At 42.1% G+C, this 14457-nt stretch overlaps 1 protein-coding gene across 2 annotated transcripts in view; it reads left to right on the plus strand.

Annotated features, from left to right (window-relative positions):
- Positions 1-14457, plus strand: part of CFAP44 (cilia and flagella associated protein 44) — a 50803-nt gene that overhangs the window by 15557 nt on the left and 20789 nt on the right. For both annotated transcript variants that reach the window (XM_087757626.1, XM_087757625.1), the window contains exons 12-17: positions 5361-5455; positions 7893-8102; positions 9059-9169; positions 10755-10907; positions 12737-12961; positions 13445-13587. In XM_087757626.1, the coding sequence (XP_087613752.1) occupies positions 5361-5455; positions 7893-8102; positions 9059-9169; positions 10755-10907; positions 12737-12961; positions 13445-13587 (937 nt within the window). The remainder of the gene's footprint in view (positions 1-5360; positions 5456-7892; positions 8103-9058; positions 9170-10754; positions 10908-12736; positions 12962-13444; positions 13588-14457) is intronic.

The raw sequence follows: 14457 nt of genomic DNA on the forward strand, positions 1-14457 counted from the left end.
TGTTGGGATCTTTGTTTTGTAAGGAATTACATACATCTCTAGCATTGTGTAAGTCTGTGAATATTAATATTTGTGGCTTTGTTAGAAAATACAATAGCTGTCATGCTCTCAACAACAGCTAACATGATTACAGACATATTTATTTAACTGTCCTGGTTTCAGCTGGGATAGAGTTAATTTTTTTGTTTTCCTAGTAGCTGGTATAGTGCTGTGTTTAGGATTTAGTGTGAGAATAATGCTGATAACATCCTGATGTTTTAGTTGGTGCTAAGTAGTGCTTACACCAGTCAAGGACTTTTCAGCTTCTCGTGCCCTGCCAGTGAGAAGCTGGGAGGGGGCACAGCCAGGACAGCTGACCCAGACTGGCCCAAGGGATGTTCCATACCGTATGACATCATGCCCAGTATAGAAACTGGGGGGAGTTGGGTGGGGGGCAGTGACTGCTGCTCAGGAACTGGCTGGGCATCGGTCAGCAGGTGGTGAGGAATTGCATTGTACATCACTTGTTTTGTATATTCTGTTATCATTATTATTATTTTCCCTTCCTTTTCTGTCCTCTTAAACTGTCTTTATCTCAACCCACGAGTTTTATCTTTTTTCCGATTCTCTCCCCACTCCCACTGCAGGGGAACGAGTGAATGGCTGTGTGGTGTTTAGCTGCCTGCCCGGTTAAACCACAGCAATCCTTTTTGGCACCCAACATGGGGCTCAAAGGGCTGAGATAATAACAGATCTGACCAGAGCGTGTTAAAACAAATTTGTGATAAACATTCATTATATTAGTTTAATAGGCGCCGGTCACAACATCGATTCATTCACTCTCAGAGTTGTTGTGCTTCTCACCATGGTGTTGTGTAACATCTTAAAGGTCTTTTCCGACCTAACCGATTCTATGATTCTATCTTCCTTGCCATATGCACTCCCTGTCATGCTGTTTATCACCGCTGGGAGCTGGATTAAAGTTACCGCTTTGCTGTACTGTGTAATGCTGGCTTATGGTATGATAAATTTATTGGTCTTGAGATTGTACTCAGCACTGCTGTCATCCCCGTACTTCGGGAGCCATCTCTCGGAAATTATTAATAGTTACACTCTTTACCTTTTCTCCTCATAGAGCCAATTTATGGGGGAGATAAGGGGGGACACTTTCCCCCACTCCTTCACCTTCCCTTTCTCCTTCAGGCTAGTTACAACAGCTCTCGAGAATTTTGAATATTCTTGGGATGTTCAAACCAGCATGTTCCTATTGCTATGTCTCCTGAATGTGGCTCAGGTCTTGTTTAGGGTTAAACAACTATTTAAGAATACCATCGCCACAGGCACTGTGGCTACTCAACCCCCCGTGACAGACACTGCAGCTGAACCAGCAAACCAACCCGTGCCGGTATCGGTCGCCCCTATACACAAGAAGAAATATACAATAAAATCAGCTCGTTTAGTAAGGGATGAAGATGAACCAGGACCATCATGAGAACAGGAAGAGGAAGAGGCAGAATGCATAAATGAGATGGTAACCACCCAATCCCTATCCCTGAGTGAGCTGCGAGATATGTGAAAAGATTTCAGTTGTTTTTCAGGCGAGCACACTGTCGTCTGGCTGCTCCGATGCTGGGATAACGGGGCCAGTAGCCTGGAATTAGAGGCTAGGGAAGCCCAGCAGCTGGGATCCCTTTCTAGGGAAGGGGGCATTGACAAAGTGATTGGAAAAGGAGCACAAGCCCTCAGTCTCTGAGGGTGATTCCTGACAGACATGAAGGAAAGGTATCCCTTCAAGGAAGATGTTATATGTCACCCAAGCAAGTGGGTACACACCATGGGCCACCCTGTGGTTTTACCTGCATGACCACAGAGAGGACATGAGGAAGTGGCATGGAAAATCTACCTCGACCTTAGAGCCACAGGTATGTGAGTTGCAAGGAAAAACAATCACAAAGGAGGGTTCTTCCAGGAAAATTGCTGCTCCAGATTCCAGTGGGCCGTTCCCCAGGCAGAGTAGAAGGGCTGATTGTACTTCTGATCTTTATACAGGGACTTCTGACTTGTATTTACAAGGAGTGAGTAACAAATACTATGACCAGGACTAGAGGAGCCCTGCCTCCAGCCAGGTGGAGGAAAGGGACAACCAGGTTTAATGGACTGTGTGGACTCAATGGCCTGGCACATCAGACCCGCAGGAGTATAAGGCTCTAGTGGACACCGGTGCACGGTGTATGCTAATGCCATCAAGCTATAAAGGGGCAGAACCCATCTGTATTTCTGGAGTGACAGGGGGATCCCAACAGCTGACTGTACTGGAGGCTGAAGTGAGCCTTACTGGGAATGAGTGGCAAAAGCAGCCCATTGTGACTGGCCCTGAGGCTCTGTCCATCCTTGGCACAGACTACCTCAGGAGAGGCTATTTCAAGGCCCCAAAAGAGAACTGGGGGGCTTTTGGCATAGCTGCCTTGGAGATGGAGGAAATTAAACAGCTGTCCACCTTGCCTGGTCTCTCAAAGGACCCCTCTGTCGTGGGGTTGCTGAGGGTCAAAGAACAACAGGTGCCGATTGCCACCACAACAGTGCACCCGCAGCAATATCGCACCAACCGAGACTCCCCGATTCCCATCCATAAGCGGATTTGTCAAGGAGTGATCAACAAGACTTGCTCATGCTTTAACAGTCCCATATGGCCAGTGCGAAAGTCTAATGGAGAGTGGAGACTAACAGTAGACTATCGTGGCCTGAACGAAGTCACGCTGTCACTGAGCACTGCCGTGCCAGACATGCTAGAACTTCAATACGAACTAGAGTCAAAGGCAGCCAAGCGGTATGCCACCATCGATATCACTAATGCTTTTTTCTCAATCCCTGTGGCAGCAGAGTGCAGGCCACAGTTTGCTTCCACTTGGAGGGGCATCCAGTACACCTGGAGTCGACTGTCCCAGGGGTGGAAACACAGCCCCACCATTTGCCATGGACTGATCCAGACTGCACTGGAACAGGGTGAAGCTCCGGAACACCTGCAATACGTTGATGACGTCGCCGTATGGGGCAACACAGCAGAAGAGGTTTTTGAGAAAGGGAAGCAAATAGTCCAAATCCTTCTGGAGGCTGGCTTTGCCATAAACCAAAGTATGGTTGAGGGACCTGCACAGGAGATCCAGTTTTTAGGAATAAAATGGCAAGATGGATGTTGTCAGATCCCAATGGATGCAATCAACAAAAAACCAGCCATGTCCCCACCAACTAGCAAAAAGGAAACACAAGCTTTCTTGGGCATTGTGGGTTTTTGGAGAATGCATATTCCAAATTACAGTCTGACCGTAAGCCCTCTCTATCAAGTTAGTCAACACTAGGGGATCTGCCAATCGAGCTGGCCCTGCCCAGTCAAAACTTTTACGTACTGTAGAAGGGGATAAAGTCCCTGTAGTGCACATAAACAATATGCTGGGGAAGGCAGCCTGGGTTATTCCTGCCTCGGGCAAAGGCAAACCCATTCATGGGACTGCTTTTGCTCAAGGACCTGGGCGCACTTGGTGGGTGATGCGGGAGGATGGGGAAGTCTGATGTGTACCTCAAGGGGATTTGATTTTAGGTGAGAATAGCCAAGGAACTGAATTGTATGATGATAATTGCTATATAACATCATATATCATCACTTCTATGGTGGCTATATGCCATATCAACGGTATTACGGTAAGGATCACCTAGATTAATGAAGAATGAACTTTGATGAAAACGAAGCAAAGTGCAGCAATGATAGAACTGGACAAGCACAGCGGTAATGGAACCAGAACTGGCTTCAGCGTGCAACAGTCCAACACCACGCACCATCTCACCTGCCCTGAAGGACTGTTACGGCAGATGAAGCCCAAAGTCATAGACTAAATGAACTCAACAAACATTTTATAGGGATGGCCCATAGACTAACGGAATGATATCTATGTGTATATATCAAAAGATGGGAAAACTGGTGGTGATTAATAGGAATGTATTGGAAAGTGTGGGACTGGGCCATGACGTAGGTGGTATAGAATAAGGGGTGGATACTGTCCTGTTTTCGGCTGGGATAGAGTTCATTTTTTTTGTTTTCCTAGTAGCCGGTATAGTGCTGTGTTTTGGATTTAGTATGAGAATAATGTTGATAACACCCTGATGTTTTAGTTGGTGCTAAGTAGTGCTTACACCAGTCAAGGACTTTTCAGCTTCCCATGCTCTGCCAGCTGCACAAGAAGCTGGGATAGGGCACAGCCAGGACAGCTGACCCAGACTGGCCCAAGGGATGTTCCATACCGTATGAGGTCATGCCCAGTATAGAAACTGAGGGGAGTTGGGTGGGGGGCAGTGACTGCCACTAGGGAACTGGCTGGGCATCAGTCGGCGGGTGGTGAGCAATTGCATTGTGCATCACTTATTTTGTATATTCTTTTATTATTATTATTATTATTATTATTATTATTATTATTATTATTATTATTATTATTATTATTATTATTATATTTCCCTTCCTTTTCTGTCCTCTTAAACTGTCTTTATCTCAACCTACAAATTTTACTTTTTTTCCCGATTCTCTCCCCCATCCCACTGCGGGAGAGTGAGCGACGGCTGTGTGGTGTTTAGCTGCCTGCCTAGTTAAACCACAACAAACTTATACAAATATTGCAATTTAGGCCTCCCACAGTTAGCTTTATCATGGTTTGAAAGAAGAACCACTGGCCCGAATATTAACAATGTCATTCACACTTCTCAGAAAATGCTACAAGGTCTCTAACTCCATTTTTGTCAGCAGTATCTTGTCATTTGTCTGTGTTATACAATGTACATGCACTTCTAGCCTGAAGACAAACTCCTACCAGTTGAGCAAATGACACTTAGGATATACGCCAGCTGGAACGGAATTTTATGCAGACCAATATGTGTGTCTGTTAATTTCACCTCTGGTGAAATTGGCTTTTCTTTGGACAATCTCCCATTTTCATCCATTTAAATATTTTCCTCCCTAGGCAATTCCAAGTAGTAGTGTATCATCTTTTCCTATGTTGTCAGTACAGATTTCCTTACGGTATGCCACAGTTCTGTGATTACTTGAAAATTACACATGGTTGTCAGCATGTGACTTCTTCTTACAACCCTCAGCCTTGACAACTTTTGGGAGCCTGTAAGTTAAAGAGTGAAGAAAGCTTATATTTTGTTCATGAGCACCATGCTAGCTGTGGTACTCTGTAACCATCAGTCATGTCTTTCCAGATGGGCGTTTGATACTCAAAGAGAAAAATTAATAACTTTCTATCCAGCTTTAAATAAATGGACATTTCTCCATAAATTTTAAAATGTATGTGACGTTGCAAGAAATAAATTCTTGCTGTCTCCTTTCCACACAGGGTCAGTGCGTATCTATGATTTCATCAGCAACAGCCAACTGAGTGAAATTAAGTTTAAACAAGGAGGAACAGCACTGACATGGGCACCTCGTGTTGTGAGTTTTTGCTAGTGTGTTAACAAAAATTCATACGGGGCCTGTAAGCCTGCCAGCTTCAAGAAAGTTGCTCAAAATACAAGACCTTAAAGAAGTCACTGTTAGGCCATGCTGGAATGGAATTTACTGTAGTAGTATGTATGTATAAGTTTGTGGAGTAGGATGTATGTGTACAGTTTGACCTTACTGTGGATTGTCAGGTATCCTGCTTTGTGTCTTCCTGAGATTTTAAAATCAGATCTCAGTGTGTAGTCCCAGGAAATAGTCTTAGTTTATAGCCTAACAGCTTCTATTTAACCCACGCAGAGTAATTGTCAATTAACATGAGTTAGTTAACACATTTTGAAATGACAGCCCAGACAATCCACAAACATTTGGAGACAAATCATAAAAAAACATTGCCAGAACTGATCATTTGTGGAGTGTGGAGTCTATCACTTTTAGACATATTTGCTAATTTTAATTAAAATAGTGTCTAGTTATGTTCTTGAGGAAACACAGCAAGCCTGGTGGGTTAATTATAAGCAGAGTTATGGAGGGAAGAGCTTATTTGAATTTCCAAGGCGAGGGTAACACTGGGACAGTGCTTTTATAACTATAATTCTGGCCATGCAGACCTTCAGGGATGCTGTTAGGTGATGATCTATACATCCACGAGGTAAGCTGATTGCCACAATAAATTGTACAGCATTACAAAACCGACTCAGTTCAGTATTACAAAAGGTGGTACCAAACACATACTGTAAAATCAAGGTTATTTAGTCTACCTAGCTGCATTTAAAATCTCATTAGATACTTACACATAACTTAAGGTGCTCAAACATATTTGAAAATCTGTGCTATTAATCTAAGAAAATGTCATCCAACATACTTTGAAGCATCTATATACCATAATATCCTCATAAGCAAACTAGCAATGTACAGGTTAGATAAGTGAACAGTGATATGGATTTAAAACTGCCTAAATGGCTGGGCCCCAGGGAACAGTGATTAGCAGCACAAAGTCCAGTTAGAGGCAAGTCTCTAGCAGTGAACCCTAGGGGTCATTATGGGTGCCAATATTCTTCATTAATTACTTGGACACTGGAGCAGAGTGCACCCTCAGCAAGTTTGCAGATGATACAAAACTGAGAGGAGTGGCTGGTACCCTACAGGGTTGTGCTGCGATTCAGGGGGATCTGGACAGGCTGGAGAATTGGGCTGAGGAGAATCTTGTGAAATTCAACATGGGAAAATGCGAAGAAGTCCTGCATCTGGGGTGGAATAACCTCAGGCACCAGTACTGCCTGGGGGCCCACCAGCTGGAAAGCAGTTGTGCAGAAAAGGATCTTGGGATGCTGGGGGACACCAAGCTGACCATGAGCCAGCAATGCACCTGAAGAAGTCCAACAGCATCCTGGGCTGCATTAGGAAGGCCGTTACCAGCTGATTGAGGGAGGTGATCCTTCCTCTTTACTCGGGAGGCCACATCTGGAGTGTTGGCTCCTTAGTAGAAGAAAGATATAGACTTAATGGAGGGAGTCAAATGCAGAGCCATAAATTTGAGGTCCGTGAGTGACTCCCCTTGATCATTTACTGAGCAATGCTATTGTACACCTGCTTATCACAGAGGGCCTTTTTAAGATAAGACATCACGGGCTGATATCCCTAGATAACGGGAAGATAGTTACCCTCAGCTCCCTTCTGAACAATAAACTTTTTCATACCTAAGATCATACTTTTGCCAGCTGCTCACAGCGCTTATCCATTCATCCTCATCTCTTCACACAGCAATTTTTCTTCTGGTCTCATTTCTGGTGTGCATTAATATTGATCTGCGTCATGTCTGGAGCTGGCTTAGCTTGTAAATCACTTCAAGACACTACGATATATGGCTAATATCAGCTAAATCTGCAAGTCCAGCTAGATCCAGCTCAAACACAGGCCTGTTTCTGTTGACTCCTCTCTCACAATTCAAGCCTGTCCACATTATTAGGAATTGGCTTACCTACAGGGCCTACGGTAAAGACTCCATAGCCTCCTCTTTCCATCTCAAGCAGCTGGCCCTGTTGACTACTGTACTTTACATGGAGTCAGCCAGCCCCAAGTCTGTGCCCTCACCTCTTCAAAAATCATACCCACATTTGATGCCCAATATTATATTCAGGGTAATATAATAATTCTTCTTTTGAGTTCCAACTCGTATCCTTAAGAAGAAGCTACTGATATATTTGTATATCAGTATGAATTATCTCTTCCTCAGAGGTTACAACCGCATCCTCATTAACATTTCCAGTCTCAATGGCATGTTATCAGCAAGAAACGCCCAACCTAAACCAAAAAATAACCCCCAGTCCTCCCACTCACAGGTTAACACCAGAGCACGTGCCATACAGATTCTTATCCTAAGCTCTCCGATGTACACTGTGATTTTTTTTCTTCATTCTTCCACTCAAAGGTAAATCCTAAAGGAGGTCTAATTGCAGTGGGGTTTGAAGATGGCGTTGTCCGCATAATTGAAGTTTATGATCCCAAAGGACTGCCCGTTCTTGCAAGACAGACCAATACAGAGAACGCAGAGATCAATCTGAAACAAGCTTTCAAACCTCATGCTACCGCAGTTACAGCCTTGGCATATGAACGAAATGGAGATGTGCTTGCCACAGGGGTATGTATCGCTTCTTTTGGTTGTTTTTATTAAAACACAGATGTGGAAATTATTTAAAGAGATAAGGTGAAGTTTGTTTACTGACAACACTGTTATACTTCCTTTATTGCTCTTCATCACTTCTTGTAGTTCTCTGCAGTGCTGGAGGAAGAGAAGGCTCTGTCTGCACTCACATTTGTTTTCTGATGGAAAGCAACCATGCAGTTCATACAATTCATTTTGTGAATTACTGGACTGTTTAGCGTGAATTCTGTAATCCCCTTTGAAGATGGATTTGGTTCATTTTGGAATTAGTTTGATAGTATCTTGGAATTAGTAAAAGCAAGTCCGTTTGTACACCACCTTGGCAGCACTCCAGCTGCTACCCAGCACCACTTGGCCTTACAACAGGATTGACCAGTTGGTTTGCCAGTGTGCCTGCTAGTCTTTGAGATGATTTCCAGTCAATGTGGTCTCTCTTTTTACAAGCTAGCATTCAGCCACGATCAGTACATTTGCAGTTATGTGTTCCTTGAGCTGAATCACCATGCATTTCACTTAGTGCAGGATTTAAGTTGCCATGTGTCATGTTGTGCACCAGTCCTGGATTTTCTTGTTATCCAGGGATATCAGCCTGTGCTGTCTTTTCTGAAAAATCAGGCCTGAGCCTGAGCTTTAATGGAGCTCCTGGGGCAAAGGGCAGAAAGCACATGGCTGGGGATGCCAGGTGAGGCCCATCAGGGCAATTAAGGGCTATGGGTGCACTCAGGGCCCTGGAGCAAGGTGGGCAGGATTTGTGTTTCCTCCTTGTAATCAGCATGGAGGTCCAATTCTAAGTTCCAAGGCACTCGTAAGTCACCCTGCTGAGCTACAAAATGTTTGAAGTATGTGTTTATGTCATAAAGTACTTACAGTCTTTCGAATTTTTGGTCAGCTTTGATTCAGTCATCTTTGTTTTTTTTTTTTTTTTTTCTCAGAGTAAAGACAAAACTGTTTTCTTCTTTGCTGTTGAAGATGAATACAAGCCAATTGGATTCATCTGTGTCCCTGGGCCTGTGCAGGCATTACAGTGGTCTCCACCTTCTCATGTGAGTAATGCATGTTTGTTTTCTTTCCTTCCCTACAGTGTTAAAATGTCATTTTGAGAAGAACTTCCAATGAAAACAGATGAAGATCCATGACCCTAGCCATGTTTTCTATAGACAATGCAAAAGATGTTTTGTTTCTTTCTTCTTCATGCTGCTCCAGAAAGATCAATAGTTTCTGTGTAGCTGTATCTCTGGTTCAGTCGCTTTGGACATATTTTGGAAGGTCTTAGTCTTCTTTGATAAAAGAGTTATTTAAGCATTATTGCCTGTGCCTCTGCCCATATTAAAACAGGCTTTTGCAAAGCTTTCGGACCACAGTAAGGAAGTGTGTCAGTAACGTATTCAAAGAGATTCTTACTAATATTTTAAAAGTTTTACAAGGTTAGAGTAACATCTGAAATTTTTGTTTGTCCAGTATTCATATTTAGAGGGGAGATTGCTCATTATTTTTAGATGCTGACAAAGTGGCCAGCAAGATACGTTATATCGGTGCACAGTGGCAAAATGTAGCTATTATTGCTTGTTCATGGGAACTGATAAAAACTATGTTGGCAAAAGAACTCTGGCTGGTGTGAGCTCTATCGTACTACAGAAATGACAGATCTTGATCTGACAGTTGCATTTTGAGTCCTTTCCTTTCCTTGAGGACAATGTACTGGTAGTTACTAAAAAAGCACCTATCATATCTTTGATCCGTTAGATTCCCTCTGAGTAATTTTGTCTACCGGTGTCAGGTCTCCTCTGCTAGATGTGAACACTTACTAAACACAGTACAACCACCTGAGTGTTACGCTACTTTTTTTTCTCTTTAAAAAAAACACCTTGGGGATTAAATACTATGTATTTAATGAACGCATTTGTAAGGCTGAGATTTTATAGACACAAGAACCATATCATTCCTAGTTAAGGTTTCCATAGCAACTCTAATATGCCCCCTTTGCACATTTTTAGTGATGGGTCAGATAGAATAAGCCTCTATCTGTTCCCCAGACAGCTTATGAAAATTGAAACTAAATACAAACTTGTCTTTTAAAATCTCAAAACACTAAATAATTATTATCCTCACCTCGCCTGTTCTTCCTAACTTCACATTTTAAAGGACCTGGCAGGTACCAGCAAAGAACAAACAAATGCAAAGCCAAATAGCATTTGGCAACATTCCGAGCCCAGTCTTGAAGCTATAAGGGATTTATTAGTACAGAAACATAGGAGCTGAGGTTTTCGTTTGATAATTGTTTGAAAGTTCCTAACTGTTGGGTCAGATCCATCCTTTAATTTAACCAAACTCCCAAAATATCATTATGCTGCTTCCAAGCTAAACAGTATCAGAACGATAGCTGGTTTGTATATGGCAAGGACTTCTCCAGTTCCTTAGCTTTGCCTAGGATACATAGTATAAAAGAAGCTCCCCGATTTCTGATGTCCATTTAAAAGTGTCCGTTTAAATAAGAGCACAGTTAGAGTTAATGCCTCCTGGCTGGAGCTTGGCTTTGTGCCTATGCATCTTCTGACTAACTTTTTCCTGTTACTCTCAATTCCGTGTACACATCTGCCCTATGCTTATAATTTTTGTGTTTTTGTACAGGCGAAGAGCACGCTGCTCATCCTTTGTGAGAATGGCTTTGCTCTCCAGGTTCCCGCCCCTGTCCCTGAGGAACAGGATACAGTGTCCACCTATCAAATAAAAAACCTGCCGACACAGTACTTCCATTTTTATAGTATTAAATCACGAATCAAGGTAAAGAACTTCCCTGTAGAAGAATGTCATGTTCTTCATGTGCCAGAGGACAAAACTACCCAAAAAGGTTTCTAGTCCCTGTATTGCATCATAGGATGTTTGTTAAGCTTCTTGAAGGGGAAGGCCAGGTAAAGGCCATTTGTGGCTGAGTTTCAACATTTGAAATTACAGGTTGTCGTTTGTTTATTGAAATAGAACATCCATCACACTGAAAGCATGATATGCATTTTGATTAGAATTAGAAGATAGCATTAGTGAAAGCGAAAGGTAGTATAGCATATTAGTTCTTAAAATATTTTCATTTTGGTAATTTTCAGAAAAAGTATGTTTCTTGCGGTTGATGTTAGCCCTGTAGGAAATTCCTTTGAGCAGTCATAAAACACCCATGTGGTCACTTTGAGGGAAACATGAAACATCTTTTTTTTTTCAGCAGTTATATATTTCTGATTTTTTTTTAATGTTGCAATAATTTTAAAGGGGTGTTTTTTATTTCTGAATGAGAACTAGCATTTTAGAAGATATGTGGGACTAAAGGAAAAGAGTTATGCCAGCTCTCAGCTTTAGTTAATTCTGTGAAATTAAAAAGCAAGCTGGTGTTGGGTTCAGGAGTAGAGCTGCAGTGAGCAGGCTCTTAGTCCCATGTTCAATCCACCACAATCCAACAGCCTCTCTAGTTCTGTTCTTCACCTGCGACTTATCTGCTTTCTCTATTAACTGCTCCTGTCTTCTGAGTGGTGCATTACTGAATGTCAGGCAAAGCCTCCTTTCTTGTTACAACTAGGAGGAGGATTTCTTGGTGGTTTTCTCACAGGAAAAACCACAAGAATGATCACAAAGATAGTATACATACGTAAGGAAAGATTGCAAGAATGTGTATGGAGTCTTGTTGGTTTGGGGTGTTTTTTTTAGTTGAAAGAATATTGTTCTTTAAAATAAATCTCTAAAATAGAAAAGGTTTCTACAGAGAGAAAGAATATTAATTGTTCTCTTTTTTTCCTCTGGGAATAGATCAATAATTAATAAACGAGGATATTTTAGATAAGATGTAAGGAAAGATTTCTAACAGTAAGGGTGGTGAAGCACTGAAATAGTTTGCATAGGCTGTGGAATCCCCATAGCAGGAGATTTTTAAAGGGTAGGTCAGACAAACATCAGCCGATAATATTTAAGGTTTAGCTGATTCTGCTTTGGGGCAAAAGAATGCTCTTTTGAGATCCTTTCCAGACATTTCTCAATGATTTGCTATCTAATATTTTCTTAGGAAGATCGCAATTTAGAGAATGTTTGATATTTGTTTATGCTAAAGTAGGCTTGAATGGAAAGGGGGTTTTAAAGGTTTTATACATCTGCAAATGCCTTCCCTTCATTGTTCGGAAGAAGTAAAATCCATTACAGCTTCTCTCTTTTACTCGACATCAATGATGCACTAGAACTCGGGAATTTGAGTTCAGCTTTCCAGTGCTTTTCTTTCTCCTGGGCAGGCAGAGGACAGGGCTTAGGAGTTCTGCAGAAGTGGTATGCTAATAGTGGTTAATATTGGGAATAATCTCTCTGAGGAAATGCTGAAATCAGCTTCTCATGCAGAATGGTTTCTGTTTCAAAGGACCATGACTTAAAATGCTTTGGCAGAGGGAAACGGGGGCATTCCACTGGAGACTCCCATGAAGTCTGGTTGATCTCTGCTTAGTTGATGGAAAAGAGATTTCTCTAGATATTCTGTATATATAATGCCAGGACTGCCTTGGATTTCATCTATGAGACTCCTTCAGTCAGTAATGCGTGGGGTGCTTTGGTTTTACGTCTCTGTGTTTCTCTGCTTGTTGTAATAGCTGGAAGAGGAGATCGCGCTGAGAGAGAAAAAAAGGCAGGAAAAGAAAAAAGCAAAGCTTGAATGGATAAAGCAGCAACAGGAGATGGGAAAGGAGATAGAAGAAGAAGAAGAACCTGAAGAGGAACCTGAAGAAGAGCCATTGCCACCTCTTTACATACCAGAGGAGCCCAGTCCCATCCTCTGTGGATTTTATTCAGCACCAGGGAAATTTTGGCTTTCCTTGGTAAATCAATTTTTATTTTATGTTGATGGGATTGCAAGGTCGCAACCTTCCCTTCACATCTGAGTGCCCTAGAAAACTGATTATCTGAAACTTGCCGTCTCTAGGACATGGAATTCCCTTCATACTTGATAGTTCTAGTGGTCATTATGAATTAGAACAGTAGTGTCACTCCATTTCAGATTGCTCAGTAAATTTCCAATAGGCACATTTCTTGGTGATGCCTGAATGGGCACAAAGACTAAGCTGTTCCCTCACAAGCAGAAGGCAGAATCTTAACATGTTGGTAGGATGGCTTGTAATGCCAGGGATCATGATAGATTTTTCTCTGTGGGTAAATAAGATCTCTAGATGTTTGGAAGTAACATTTTCTAACCTATTGTAGATCCTTAAGAAAGGAAGAATTATTCTGAAAATGGCATTTACCTGGTCAGCTGCTTTGGTATTCTTTTGTCACCATTTCTTTATGGTCATTCTCTTCTTCAGGGTGGGTATGACTCAGGGTTCCTCTATCATTGTGAATTCTCAAATGATCACCAAGACAACCCTGAAAACAGGCAAGATGAACCCTTTGAAGTGATCCCTATTGAGGACACCAACAACAATCCCATCCACCAAATCTCCTTCTGGTAAACATTGTAGTGTAACAGATGGCTTTGTGATAAAGCTTGATGAAATTGAACTTGGAAGGGAGGAGGGTACACTGCTTTGTCCCTTTTTAACTGTGGCTCAACTCTAGCATGCAGGAACCCTCTCTGATTTTCCTGGCACTGAGTTTCACTTAAAATTCCTAACGGGCACAGTTGGGCACTGTGTCTGACAGAATACTTTAAAAAACCCTTCAAAGATGAAAATGTCTGATTTCTAATTAAGTACTGTTTAAGACTCAAACATCCTAGATTGTAGAACGCCAGGAGAACCATTAGAAGTCTCTGCAAATTGTAATCACCAGAACAGCAGTTCTTTTTTATAGTTAGCGAAGAGAGGACAAAGTTAGCCCTTGAGGAGAACATGGAGGGATCAGTCCATCCCTCTTGTGCAAAGAATACAGCCTTCTCAGGACATTCAGTGAACTGTACGAATGAAAAGGGTGAACTATTTTCAGACTCCCAATATTAGGTACCCTGTAAGGCTAGGCTTTTAGGTTTAGTTCAGGCTTTAATCTACAGCTGGCTGCATTCACCACCATCTGTACTAGATGGAGAGCAGGGAAGGAAAAGTGGTTTTCTAGCTCTGAACTTGGTGTCTGCTACCCTGCCCAACTCAGGGCTGAGACCAGTTCCACGATACCCAGCAAGTGCTGGAACATTCCTGAGCAGCCAGTTAGATGGAAAAAAGTTTGTAGTGGTATCACACATACTTTAAATGGTCCAAATACTTTGCTCAAAGCTTACAAACTTGGGAAAGCTTAATTTATTAAGCTAGATTATCTCTTTTCAAGTATCATGTTTTGAGCTGTGGCCTTACTTGTTGCAAGCTGCCTGCTATTACTGTTTCTC

This window comes from Nipponia nippon, unplaced genomic scaffold (genome assembly GCF_047370975.1).
Source record: "Nipponia nippon isolate SJK-2023a ecotype South Korea unplaced genomic scaffold, ASM4737097v1 scaffold_2, whole genome shotgun sequence".
Taxonomy (NCBI): Eukaryota; Metazoa; Chordata; class Aves; order Pelecaniformes; family Threskiornithidae; genus Nipponia; species Nipponia nippon.